Raw genomic sequence first — 14,687 nt, 5'->3', positions numbered from 1 at the left:
CTGCCCGTAGATGTAATACAATCCAGCTTTATTGTATGTCAGATTGAGTTAAAATACAGACTTCCAACGACCCCGGGATCTAGACTACCATCCCATCAGATTGACATACACTTTGACCTCTGACCTGCTTTTCTCCTGTCGAGCATCTCTTGGCGGAGACTGTCAGCCTTGTCAACCAAAGAACAACCCGTGGATACCACCTGTCAACACAAACAACATAACAATAAAGATTTTAATTATCGGTCAGATTTTAACCTTAGGCCACATCATCTTTCATTTCATGGATCTGCATTTGCTAAAAATAGTAGAATGGATCAATCATAGTCCGACTGACAAACTGTCTGTTACCACTATTAGAGTTGTGATGATTGGTTTCCATAGTGACAGAGAATCCTGAGCTCCCATTGGACTATTGTTCATGGTGATAATGAATCCTGAGCTCCCATTGGACTGATGCTCATGGTGATTAAGAATCCTGAGCTCCCATTGGTGACTCAAGGAAAGGGAATGGTTCTCTTGAGTTAGAGGTGAATGGCCATATACTATAAGACCCAATCAGCCCCTGACAGTAAGAGATTTTGTAAACAACTTACAGTAAGTTGTGATATGTTTATTTTCTCAGAAAACTTAATTTCATCCTCTCTCAAACCATCTTTCAAATAAATCAATTACAAGAAAAAAAATGACTTACAACATCAAAGGCTGACAAAGCTTTCTTCAGAACCTCTGGAGCATTCCCAGAAGCCTCCAGGATAGGGAACTGTCCGTCTCCTTTCAAGACTATCGAGACGTCCCCCGTCGCGGTGAAGCGGGAGATGAGCGTACGGACGCACTGCATGAGCGTAGAAATCTGGGGGACACCGCAGGATTCCTTGAACGTAGTCATGGCAACCTGGACATTCTCTCGTAGTTTGGCTGCTTCTTGAAGTGGTGGTGTTGCACCCTGGGAAAAAGAAGGAAAATAGAAACATTCTTGTGTTTAGATACAGAAAAACAAATAATGTGAGATGTGAATTGTTCTTGCAGATGTCTTAACAAAAGTAAAAATTACTCTTGTGATTGAAAAGAGCTCTACATGCATCCGTTCTGATGCGACTTCATATGTCCAAGAAAATCAGTTCCTTAAATTGGTAGTAACCTTAAAGCAGTCGTCGATGATTCTGACCCCCACATTCCTTAAAGATGTGTACTCCGGACGCTTCTTTGACTTCTTCACTGAAAGGCCCCTTTTGGTAGGCTTGCCCCCTCCTCTCTTGTTCGTTATGGCTATGTGGACGAAAAGGGTGGCACTTTCCAGTTGGTCTCCTGTGCTGGACATCAGTCGAATGTGTCTGTAGCCTGGACGAAACAAGATTTACATTAAGTGCAGCTCTGATTTTATTACTAGAGGGTGCTGAAGCAAAGCTTAGCTGGAGAAGAATAAAATTCTTCAATCTTATTTTCTAGTTGTTCCCATGCTAAATATCATTTAAATGTGTCAGTAGCTTGAAAGAAACAAGACTAAATGAGGTGCAGTTCCCATCTTAGCTGGTGGGGGATACACAATAGTACAAATAGAGAGTGAATTAGAGGGGTTGGATTTGGAACTTATCTACATGTGCGAACCCCAAACTTACCCGTTTGCAAGCATTCAAATGGGATAGTGCACTGTCCAATGAAGTCATCTCCAATGAATTCTTCATCCAAGACCACAAACCTAACCAAAGCCACTTCTGGGAAATTGATCTGAAATTCGAAACTCTCGTCGAAAACGGGATTATAGCCGTTCTGTGGAACAGCTCTAGTCCTTGCCTCTACGCAGTCTGCGGGAATTCCAAAAATCTCCAGCACGATGTACGGATCGATGATGTCGCCTTTCGCGGTGGATCCGCGAGGCTTGGGAAACTGTTGGCCGCTTATGATCCTGACGTGGAGAATTTGCGGCGTGACGCCCGGCAGGCCTTCTCGGGTGTTTGCGCTGAAGTACGCTATCTCGTCCCGCATGATGGACGGTTTCAGGACGTAACCGCAGCTTCCGTTTTCTAGAAACCGACCGTCGTTGAGGTCTGTCATCAGCCCCGGCATATGATAGTTCACTGTTACAATCTGGAAGGAGAGAAAGAGATTGTACATTATCTAATGCAACACCTGCGGCTGCGGTGAGGACCCCCAAACCCTGCAACACCCGATGAACAGCTGCAGACTCTCATCTACCTGCACAGACTCGGACCTGCGGGAAGCGAATGAAGTCGCACTGAACTGGATAGAGATGAACGACAAGCTATGATGATGATGATCTAATGCAACAATCATCTTATAAGAAACCATTTGTAACTCAGATAAGATTGAGGAGTTCTTATTAAATGTTTCCATTTACGATGATACAGTTACTTGTACTGCAATACTGACTAAACCTGATAGATGGCATTTCAGCACCAAGGAGAGGGGACAAAACAAAAGTAAAATCCTTTTCTCAGACTTAGCAAAGAACAAGTGTATATCATATTGTTGCAAGATAGCAGAGGGGCAAACATGGGATAGGGAAACAAGTCAAGAGGCTAAAAATGAGTACTAATGTGGGCACAGTTGAAACTTAAAATGTGACAGAGCTTTTAAAATGAATGTACACACACTTATGCAACATGCCTGACAGCCAAAGTTCTTTTTCAAAACGATCTGATCTAACTGATGAATTCTTATGAAAGTTTCCATTTGTATTCTCTTTATACACTTAAAATTGCACTGCCATTCTAACTAAATTGGGCTGATGGCATTTTAGCACCAAGGACATGACAAAAAATTAAATTCCTTTCTAAGTTATAAGACTCAAGAACAAGTGTAGATCTGTAACATGTGGTTGTAAAATAGATGAGGGGCAAACTTGGGACGGAGAAATAAGTCAAGACTCTTGATGTTATCTTGAATATTGATGCGATAACGTGACAGAGCTTTTCAAAATATACCTGGCAGCCACAGTTCCAGTAATCCTGTGGGTTATAGTTGATGGCATCTTCGTCCTTATTACTGTCGGGGTGCACTTCACTCATGTACTTCTTGTTGTAGTTCACAAACTCCTCTGGGAACGAGACTGCCAGCCTGATGGCTCCTGATTGGCTGAAGGAGCAGACATACTGGGCACAAGATTCGGAGGCCGAGGTGGGCAGGTCTTCGATCTTGTCAGACTTGCACAGGACAATCAGGTCGGCTAACTCCTTACAGAGGGGTGGTCTCCCTAGAGAAAACAGTTCAATTTAGACAGCCATGCTTTCCTTCTATATGTACTGACCATTACTATGTAACAGTGATTACAAGTAGGCATTCTCTGGGTTAATGGTGCACAGCAGAAGTCCCTCAAGGGAATACATGCTTTTAGAAACACAGGAGTTGAGAAATGCCATACTGTGTCCAAAAGGGGTAAAAAGGTGATATGTGTCATATGTCTCAATTATCACCGACAGTAAAACATTTACCTAGGACTTGAACTTATAATAATAATAATTCTGATATTAGATATATATCAATGCAATAACCTTATGCCTTTAAGTGAAGTCAGAAGTTCATCTGTGCCTTGGGTGACTCTTTCGTCAAACCTGAAGAAGGCTGATGACTTCATACAGTCAACACAGTTAAGCTTTCTGCAAAGTGAAGGTCAAGTCTATTCTTTACCTTTCTCCCTTTTGACCTTGACGGTTGACAGGGCGTTCTGCATGTCGTTTGTGGAGGACAGAGACGAGGAACTCTGGGTAGAGGTCATGGGTAAGACATTTTTCTTCCCCATAACCAGCACCTGGGAGAAGTAAAGATAGGGAGGGTAAAAATCTGATCATTTAAAAGGAGAGCAATATTTTCTTTCATTGTTGAGTGTGGTGATTTAGTATTACAGTGGGATTTGAACCCCAAACTTTTGGTACAAAAGCAGGATTGTTATCCTTGGCAGGGGTTCAAATCAGTCAAAACCCCCTTTAAGTTTGTAACTTTTTCTCTTTTTAGAAGATAAAAGCTCTTTCCAAATCTCTCAAAAATAGAATGAATACAAATGCACTACATATTGTATATACATCTAACCCTTACCTTTTTCTTCAGGTCGTAAGGGGATGGCAGCTGGACACCGCCCTCCTCCACAATGGACCTGACCAGCATGTCACCAAATGCCGCTGCTATGTAGTTCACGATTTTGATCTGTTGCTCCTCACAGCAGTGGTTGTCAATACCTGGGCAAAGGTCAAGTAATGCCTGGTCAAGGTCATGTTCACCTAGTACAGAAGTGTGGCACAAAGCTGCTTCGGTACACTTTGCGACGCATCGGTAAGCATTGGTAATGCTTAATTAGGTATACTGGGAGCCGTTGCAGATACCCACATCCTCATTAGATAGCATACAGCAAGATATGCAAAGGTTAGGTGTGAAAGGTTGTACGGTGTAATATAACCAGCTGCTTCCGCGACGTGTGTCTGTGAAGCTCGTGTGTCACGCCTAAGGGCAGCAACACCAGCTATATAGATATAGATAAGACAGAAAAGCCAAAAAACACTCGGTATAAAGTAATAAACAAAGAATAGACCTACCTATGATTAGCGGATAGTCTGAGGCCTGGAACGCGTACTGTGCGATGATCTCCACCACCGATTTGAAGCGTAGTCGCGTGGTTTCCGACGGGTGATGACAGACCAACGGCTCGTCATCCCCGTGCTCTCCGTCCCAACAGACGAGTTCCACGTACCGACAGCCTCTTTGGAGCAGTCTCGCGTACGCATTGAGGCTTGGCACGTATTCTACGCCGGGCAGCAGGTACGAATCGTGGGAGGAAAACACGTAGTAGTGCGACAACGGGTGGGTCATATCCTGGTGTATTTTACTGTGCTCTTCGTCGAAGATGTCACATTCAGATGACAAGAGGTATTTTGTGAAACCGTCAATCCCAATCTGTCCCCGCTCCCTCCCCTCCTCTGAAGGCTCAAAGGTGCTTATGATTTCCAAACATTTTTCTTTGGTAACGTTGGACGTTCCTTGTTCGGCTTCTAGAAACAGGTGCAGGTCCCCTGCTGTCAGAAAGTCCCTGCATCCGTATCGTACCATTAGGAAGTAAATCTCCGGCCTTGTCGACACTTCCTTAAAGAGTTCCACAAACTCTGAGCTTGACACTTTCAGTTTTGCATTGGTGTTGTCCTCCCCCCTTGATACGCTGAGTTCCTTTAGCTTGTGCTTGACTCGTGCAATGCTTATGTCGCAGTCCAGTTGCATTGCCAAAGATATGATTTGGTCCGACTCAAGAAAGCCAGAGTTTGATTTATCAAGGCTCCGGAAAGACTTCTTCAGCCAGGTATCTCTTAATGTTTCTTTCACTTCTTCAGTTGCCTCTATCGCATTTTCTCCTGCCCGTGAATCTCCTTGACTTATCAAGCACGTTAGTCCGGTTATCCAGATGTTGGCTTCGTCAGGAGTATATGCAACAAGGTCCAACGTCTCAAACTCATTTCCGTGGATGATCGAAAAAGAACACTCATCAGGGTACTGCACGCCAACATGTCGGAAGGTGTCCGTGTGTTTTCCCCGACGAACCTCCTTGATGGATTCTACGGGAATTCTTGCCTTGTCCCCCTTCTTGCTCGGCTGCCATCTTATCGCGCCCGAACCCTGGTCTAACAGGAAGAGTCTCTGGTATTGCCGCACGTTGGATCGGATTTTGATGAGTTCCGTGCCGTTTTGCATGATTTGTAGGCAATCTGAGGCATTGGCGATGGTTTTTTCACTGGGCATACTGGTGAAGGATACTGACTTCTTCTCAGTGGGGACCTCTCCAACAGATCTCTGTAAAACAAACAAACAAACAAACATTACATATCATGGCCATTTAAAACATCCAGGACCAATTGGAACTAGAGTTCCCCATTGTGCTCTATGGAGTAACAATTACCTGGTAGCTTTGCATGTCATAACAAAGGTGGATCAGCTAGAAACAAACTGAGATCCTACAGATTGTTCAAGTCCACATATGACGATGAAAAGTATCTAAGTCTCGAAAATATACGGCATAGGACCGCAGTCACAAAACTCTGGATCAGCTGTCACAAACTGCACATTGAAACCGGACGTCATAACCGCACTCCCCTAGAACAACAAAAATGTTCTCATTGCAATCTAAATAGGATAGAGGACCAGCAACACTTTTTAGTAGAATGTACTTTATACAAAGAAGAGAGAGCTTAATGGGGCAGTGTGTGTATGGGGGGGGGGGGGGCACATGTGCATGTGTATGGAATTAGCAGGGAAGCAGCATGAGGGCCTACTCTGGGTGTCCCCTGCGAAATTAGGGCGTCTAATTTCCTTGTTTTCTTAGTGTAGGGCGTCCAAAAGACACCTGGACTACCTGCTAGCTAATAGCCTGTCCCTCGCAGATTAATTATTCCACAGTTGCTAAACAGTTTTCAGAGAATCCGTTATATGAACATTTTGTGGAAGCTTGCTGTGTGTATGCTGGCATGGTGTGTCTTTGAGAATTTTCTACTACTGTACACTTTATGTCAGATTTAGCCAATAATGAAGACTCGGTGCTATCAGTTCTGACAGCACCATTATGTGAACATTTCATGGAAGCTTGCTGTGTGTATGCTGGTGTGTCCTTGAGAATTTTCTACGACTATAGTTCACTTACATGTAAGATCAGATTTAGACGACAATGCAGACTCTTTTAGTTTTACCGTACATTTTGTTCTAGTGTTATTTTGTCAACACAAAGACAGTACTATTACTACATGTAGTTATTTATTCATCATGTTGATACCATTTTCTTCTATGCAATATAAATTCAGGACGGGCTACTGTAAATAATTTGTCTCCAGTACTTGAATAACATTCGAATCAACATAAGGTTATCTCAATAATAGTGTCAATACAATTTACACAAGCATATACATGCAAAAATAAAAAATTCACTTTTTCTACTTGAAAAACATAATTTTGAAATTATCCAACATACAAATGCAAAGAGTACTTACACTTGGAATGATGGATTTTTACCTATAAATGGCCTCAGAGCATGAATGTCATGTTTTAATCTCTATCAATCTACTTGAGTCTTTGAAAAGACTCAAGATATTCTCTGAAAATCTACTTGAGTCTTCTTTCACCTGTTCTTACCAGTAGGGTAGAGAAAGGTGAATGGCTTCCAAGTTTGTCTTACATCAACTGTCACTTACAGGTGTGGTGTGATGTACGATGATTCCACCGTTGCCATGGCAACATGATGTATCTGAGTCTCCATAATTAATAGGATTACCAAAAGGTTTGCTATCATAACTGTTGGAGCCAGGATGGCTGTAAAAGAACAGGCGGTGTCTGCAGTAATTTGTTTTGAAGAAGGCGGACCGCTGTGTTTAAGGCATTTGGAATGTTCATCACCCAACCCAAAGCCTTCTTTGATTCTGTTGTAATCCATGCGGATTTGATGCATGGATGGACTGTTGGCAGCCAAAATAATTGGGAAAATTGTCATGGGCTGTAACATTACTAACTTGCCTGCAAATAAAGGAGAACTGTCACACTGTTAAGACTCGAGTAACATGGTTAACAAAATCCAGTGGATGCGAATGAGTAATTCTATTCAACAACCAACCACCAGTAAACCTACCAATCAATCAAAGAAAAGCTAAGCAATCTAGAAAGTTAACAAACAAACTGACAGGACAACCAGTCAAACTATCAACCAACCAACCGATTATCCAACCAGCCAACCAACCAGTCAACCAACCAACCAAGCAATCAGCCAGCCAACCAACCAACCAACCAACCAACCAACCAACCAACCAACCAACCAACCAACCAACCAACCAACCAACCAACCAACCAGCCAGCCAGTCAGTCAGCCAGCAAGCCAGCAAGCCAACCAGCAGCCAATCAGCCAACCAACCAGCCAGCATTAGCCAGCCAGCCAGCCAACCAGCCAGCCAATCAGCCAACCAACCAGACAGCCAGCCAACCAGCCAACCAGCCAGCCAACCAGCCAGCCAACCAGCCAGCTGACCGACCAGTCAAACATAAACAAACCTAATTATAACAATCAACAACGCACAGCGAACCCAACAGCCATCAGAAAGGAATATTACCATTTCATTAGTAAAAGCTCTTTAACTTTTCTGTACAGTGGGGCATGAACAGTTGACGATCCCAGCTGTAATCATTCTCACCCAGACGCATCCACTGAAGGGGAAATTTCAACATGACAGCTCCCGACAGGCCCCAACCATTACATCCTCTCAACGGCAAACTATGAATCCATGATTAAGTCAGGGCACAGCTAGAATACCAATAACAAGCTTGTTGTTCATGTATGTATTCAGCAACTTGGGATTTCGCCTCTCTAAATGCCCTTAACCTACGACACGCCGACAATCCTGGCGCTATAAATAGTTGAGCAGCCTCTGATTGATTCTCTGTCAACAGTTGTTAGGGACGGATCGCTGAACATGGAAGTCAGATTTATTCAGAGAACAAAAGGTCAGAGAATTCTTCACTGAGATAAAGATAGAAAGTGTGTGCCAGGTCTTGCAAGGTGGTCCCAAGAGTCATACTGGTTGGAAAGTTGCAGAAAATTAGATAGTGATGCCAACCTAGGGCTGCCTCCAGCTTTACATTTTTTTCCATCTCACTCATTGTTTGGGAGCCCATGTTGTTGAATCTGCCATTCTAAGCATGACCAATATACATTTTCATCAATTCCCTGTCCTAAAGTTAAGATTTTTGAGATGGATAAGTTGAAATTTTTGTCTACCCCAACAAGAACATTTCCGGGACGGAGGGACGGGTCCTAGAGACAGCCATGTGCCAACCCTAGCAGTATTAGTGCAAGTTGTTCCTTTAAGGAATGGACTAGGAATGATCATGTTATCCTGATATAATTTGTTTAGTAATTTTTTACCCCATCCCTGTGAATTTTCTAAACGGAAGCACCTTTCGTGCACCAGCCTGTAATTCAGCACCAAGGACAGTATGCTAATAGGACAGAATGGAGTTTACGCGATGAGAGCATTCTAGGTTGTCTTCTACTTCAACAGACCAGACACTGATTGGTCAATATCTTAAACTCAAGTTAGAGTACCCTGCACTAGGGAGGTACTGAAAAAGTATAAAAGGAGGAGTGGTCCGATCTCTGTCAATTCTTGATAAAGACGAATAAAGTCGAAACCGGTCGAATTCTGTCTCAGCGCTGTCATTGTACCAGAGCTACGAATGATGTCTACAGACCAAATGGGTAACAATCAAATGAACTTTACTTCATAGCATCCTAATCTATTTCATCAAAAATATTTATTTGTAGATAAGGCCACACCAATTTTTTTTCTTGCATCTCGGAATAGCCTCTCCTGTTTTTCCCATTTGAAAAAAAAAAAAATTAGGTTGCTATTCCCATTCACAAATTTGTATTCACGATTTTACTATTTGTTCAGCTCATCAATTCTATCACAATACGTATTATCAAAATTGAATGAAGATACTAGACATTTATACGAAATATACACCCTTCTGATATTATTGAACATTGAATATCAGAAATCATATTTCCAGTTCTTGATTCCTGCCTCCAGGTATTTAAATTAGATCACTTTGATGACGTCACAGTGCATACAGGAGTCGATTGGAAACCTGGCACTGCGGTTGGCAAAAAATGTTCTTTTGAGTAGCAAGAGGATCTGGTGTATAATCATGTGATAACATACAGTTGAAGGATTCTAATGTGTCATGTTTGCATTGTTTGCTCCTGAGAAAAGAGTGTTTCTCGCAAGCTGTGGAGTCAGGTTCTGAACTGGCTGCTGTGTTTACTGTGACATCATTGAAGGAATACAATTTGATTACCTAGAGGCATGAATCAAGAACTGGAAGAATGATTTGTAAGATTTGATGTTCAATAACATCAGAAGGGTGTACATCTTGTACAAACATGTATGTACATTGAATAACACTTATTACGGTAGAATCCAATCAATAAATCTTGTGACAAAAGCACTTAGAATAAATAAGAAATACCATGGTGACCTGGAGTGATTATACGATGGCATCATATAATAAACATACACTAGTAAGTACTTCTTTTCTCAGTATCCCTTCCCTAAGACATTTTTGGTTTGTCCCTATGAGTATCCCTTCTTTAAGGTATTTCCTGGTCCCAATGGCGGAAGCAGTAACGAAACGTTAACCCTGCTGCTTCACCATCTGGATCAAATCCAGGGGATCCTTGGGCCTGAGTTCGATCCTAGGGTCGACTCCACGTTAGACATGTTTTAAGTGATTGCATTTGTCATTTTGGATGGTGACCTAAAACCGGGACACGTGTATGAGGGAGCTTCGGGCATAAAGCTCAAGCCTCAAACCTCTGGACGTAAAAGAGCCCAATACTCTTATCGAGAAGAGTAGGCATGACCCGGTGTGCTTGGCCAAAAACGCGAGACGTAGCCAAGCCGCATTGCACTACCACTAGCTACTTGAAAAAGCATCATGCTTCACCTCGATAGAGGATGACTGCTTTACTTACTAGTCCCCTAGGTCTCATGATGAAGTGTTCTGTCGTGCAGGCAGGAATTGCTTCTTTACAACTTGGCAGAAAAATCAACACGATCTTTAGGGTATATTCAGCTAGGAAAGATTAGGGGCTATTTTTGAAACATGGGACATAAATCAAGCGTCTCTAGACCATTGCATGCAATACATCATCAGGACGGGGTGTAAGCACTCTATTAGGAACCAGTTGTTTTCGAAAGGCTCTTGAGGCAGACTTGCTCAGATGTTGAAATGCGTATCTGTACTTACTATAAATTGCATAAGTCACACACCACCTTATGTTGCATAACATACAGGTTCCTGTGATTAGCTTGATTTGATATATCTATTTGGCTGTAAAAGAAAGTACAGCCAGGGCTTCCCAACTAGCCAAAGGCTATCGCAAAGCAGATCATTCAGGCAGGCCGGGAGTTTTGATAGCAAGGCCAAGGGAGTTTGGCAGTAGGAAACCTAGTTATGTTCTCTGAATAAAGATACTGACAAGTTGAAAACAGTTTACGTTTTTGTCATTGCAGAAGTTCAGAAAAGCACACGTTAATTTTTCAAATTGTTCAGGTACCGTACAGGTACAGGTCTAAACCTCTGTACCTGTACCTGTACCTGATGTTCCGTTTAGGTACATGTACGCTGCACTAGTCAAACATCTCTAATAGTATTGATCAGTATTGAAGATGAAGAAGAACTGAACCCTTAGCATGCACACAGTCAAGATTTAGACTGGGCTCAGAAGCAGGATTGCTTCATTTTGTATGCACAAGACCACTACCTAGCATTGGTTGAGTGGTAAAGACAGCACAAAGTTTCGAAATCCATTTTTGGGAATAGGTACGCCAGTTCACAGCCACAAATATCAGGTGCAAACAAAGTTAGAAATAAGGCGCACGGCTCCAATTTTGCCTGCACAAAAATGCATAATATTTATGCACCCAATATTTCAAGCCCTGATACTATTTTAGCATCTCAACCTTCACATATTACACTCTTTTGGGGTCCAAGCTTTGTTTGAAAGAACATGATTACATGAAAAATATATGAAAGTGGCCTCAGGTCTTAAGGATTACAGAGCAATTACCTTTAGAATGAAATTTTTCCTATAGGATTTCCCCCTAAATAATGTGTGTGTGTATGCAAGATATAGTTTGCAAATGTCAAAACATAAGGGCTAATGAGGCAGAAAATCCAGGGTCGTAGGTTCTTAGATAGATAAATTGAGAGCTATGGTCTTTATTAGGGTCATTAACTTTGCATGATAATACAAGGAAGATTCACAATTATGATACATTTAAATTGGAAGGGAAACATTTCAATCTACCAAATGGATATACATTTTTGTATACCCATGCAAATCAAGTTCTGTTATATGCATGAAAAAAATTACAAAGTGAGGATATATTTACCGTAACTTACAGTGTAAGACAACAACCAACACATCAATTTGAAGTAGCCTCATCTAGACTCCATGACTGCGTAGTGCCATTGGAGATTTTGGGGCAGCCAGACTGGCTGAACCTTTCGGGGCTATCACAAATGATCCATCAAGAATGGCTGAGATAATCTCTATCATCATGAGTCTTTTGAGTAGTTGCACTAAAGGTTAAACCATTCAGTGTCCCAGAAATGTCAACATGAAATCCTAATGGGTACCGTTGTGGAGGGCCCTAACAACCTTACCCTGTCAATTGTCCAGTAAGCGGTAAAGTTGGGAAGGCCAGATAAATTTGATTGATGACACCCTTCAAAGACCGCAAATCTGATGCAAGAGTGAGCATTAACCCAAAACAGATTTAGCTTGACCTATATATGAATGTTTTATGGCATATACGCTCCATTCTGTACAATTTGACAAAGCAATTGCAGTCACCAGGTATTTTATCATCTTGAGATAGATTTATGAAGCAGAATCTCTCTTTTTGAAGACTTCATGCCAAGGTACAAGCATTGTTTGATATTACACTACCCCTATGAAAAAGGACAGCGCCTTTTCTGAGGGGTTGGGGCTTTTTTTTAATCAGTACTAATGCTGGCGTGAAAGTGTCAAAGGATAACATCATTACAGGCCATGTAAGATGCTATAGTTACGAATTACGATCATAAACTTGGCATGCTCCAACAACCATAAATTGAATCACCATGACCTAGATAATGCAATTTATTTGGGCAGTTGGATGAATTCCTAATATTAATAAGGTTGAATTTGAGTATCACAGCCATGACAGCAACAGCTGCATTGATGCTGAACATTGTATTGTCAGTAGCATATGTTGAAAATGCTAGCTGTGGCAATGATGAAATGAACCTTTTTCTTTTATCAGGTTGGAGTCTCTGAAGAAGTCAATCCATGAAATGAAGTTGGCTTGGTCGTCCCTGGTTTCAAGTCATTGTGGCATATCAGACAAAAATACATTTCAGGTTGACTGTAAACCCTTTTCAGACCTGCCTATAACATGCTTCGCACTATGCTTCATTATAATCAATTCCTTAATAATAACTAATTGAACAGCTGATCAAACCCTCTTTTCCACTAAGGGTGCATCCATGAGCGATATTTTGTATATATACTTGTTGCTGGATACATCGGCCCTTAAGATACGGTAAAATGTAAAGGTTTTCGAGGCCGTAGGGGCAGTGGGTGTCTAGGACACAGTATTGGAAGGCAGAGCCCATACCTTTCCTAGGCCTGGCCTTCCACCTCCTTTTAACTCTATAACCTAAGTAAGGTACCCATTTTTACACCTGGGTGTAGTGAGGAAAATCATGTAAAGTGCCTTTCCCAAGGGCACAACAATATTATATTGCATGTCATCAGGGGATTTGAACCCGGGACCTCTGGGTTCTTAACCAAACACCCTAACTAACCGTAACACCATCAGACGCCACTAACTTAACATGAGACACACGCCTGAAAACAACCCTTCCCTGGGCCTTTTAGCATTCCGTACCTGTTTCAAGACAAGCCATTTTCCTGCCGGTAGAGGATAAAGTCAAAGGCCAATTGGGCCCGCAGCTTTCAAAGGATTTGCACAAAGTGAAATAAAAAGAGGCAACTGCATGCCTCATCGGCTAGTTTGGAAAAGATCTGCACAACTTGATGGCCTTTTGTATAACTCCATCTCAATAACCTGAGGACAGCACAAAAAGATTCTATAGATGTAAATCTCCGATAAATCTGATGCAACATTGCAAGTAATGTGAGCTTTTGTTGTCAGGGATGTTTGATGACAGGTGTGCTCTTTTTTGACAGATACAGGAAAATTATGGCATATTCGGCATCAGTTTTACAAAGCACTCACACGAGTTAATGGTCAAAGCTCACGGCTGTTTCAAGGATGCATGCACGGACGTAAATTACACTCCTTGTGAAAGAGACGACTGATATCTTTCTTGAAAGCAAGCCAAAACTCAAGCTTGCATGGGAGTCATCCATAGAATAAAGATTCAGTTGATATACGTTAGATGTGCAGCATGGTTAACAAGTGTCAAGGATTTTTTAGCAGCTGAAAAGGAGAGAGACTCGGCTCTTCTATGTATAGTCCACTCCATCACCTTATTCATGATTCGCTGATTGTGGATGGGAAAATTCAGTGAATGGACATGGGTCAATTTTCAAGGGATGGACTGTCTTTGAGTTTGCCATTACTTGCATATACTGCAGGACAATGCAATGACAATGCAATGCAGTCTTTATAGAAAAGACCATAGGTACAGATTCAAATTTGAAAATTCACATTTCTGTTTTGTTTGCCATTACTTGCATATACTGCAGGACAATGCAAGGACAATGCAATGAAATCAGTACTAGTCTTTATAGAAAAGACAATAGGTGTAGATTCAAATCTGAAAATTATAATTTCTTTTTCATGGGACAAAAAGCTGAGAGCGAGATGAGTTTTCATAATAACTCTGTTCGAAAACATATCAAAACATAATATTACACTAAGTATGGCGCTATGGTCATGCCATGTTTCAAAAAGACTGAGTATTTGCATTCACTGATGGAAGGTGTTGGATGGACATTTGAAATGTCTGGTATTTCTCAATATTGTAATCCATGTGTATAGATTGATTTAGAATATTATCTGGATGACTACTCTTTACAAGCGTATTATATTATATCATATTGCATCTGAATCTGACATGTACCAACATAGACTAGAGCC

The 14,687-nt window shown here is 41.6% G+C and overlaps 1 protein-coding gene across 1 annotated transcript in view; it reads right to left on the bottom strand.

Annotated features, from left to right (window-relative positions):
* The window catches only part of LOC136446082 (inactive phospholipase C-like protein 1), a 56,516-nt gene that overhangs the window by 1,202 nt on the left and 40,627 nt on the right, over positions 1-14,687 (bottom strand). Inside the window, exons 2-9 of the mRNA XM_066444358.1 lie at positions 4,545-5,787; positions 4,051-4,190; positions 3,646-3,766; positions 2,943-3,211; positions 1,617-2,085; positions 1,139-1,338; positions 692-943; positions 125-200 (exon numbers count right to left, since the gene is read on the bottom strand). Coding sequence (XP_066300455.1) covers positions 125-200; positions 692-943; positions 1,139-1,338; positions 1,617-2,085; positions 2,943-3,211; positions 3,646-3,766; positions 4,051-4,190; positions 4,545-5,787 — 2,770 coding nt within the window. The remainder of the gene's footprint in view (positions 1-124; positions 201-691; positions 944-1,138; positions 1,339-1,616; positions 2,086-2,942; positions 3,212-3,645; positions 3,767-4,050; positions 4,191-4,544; positions 5,788-14,687) is intronic.

Source organism: Branchiostoma lanceolatum, chromosome 12 (genome assembly GCF_035083965.1).
Source record: "Branchiostoma lanceolatum isolate klBraLanc5 chromosome 12, klBraLanc5.hap2, whole genome shotgun sequence".
NCBI classification, from domain to species: domain Eukaryota; kingdom Metazoa; phylum Chordata; class Leptocardii; order Amphioxiformes; family Branchiostomatidae; genus Branchiostoma; species Branchiostoma lanceolatum.
The sequence above is the reverse complement of the archived record's forward strand: the minus strand, read 5'-3'. Positions and strand labels throughout refer to the sequence as shown.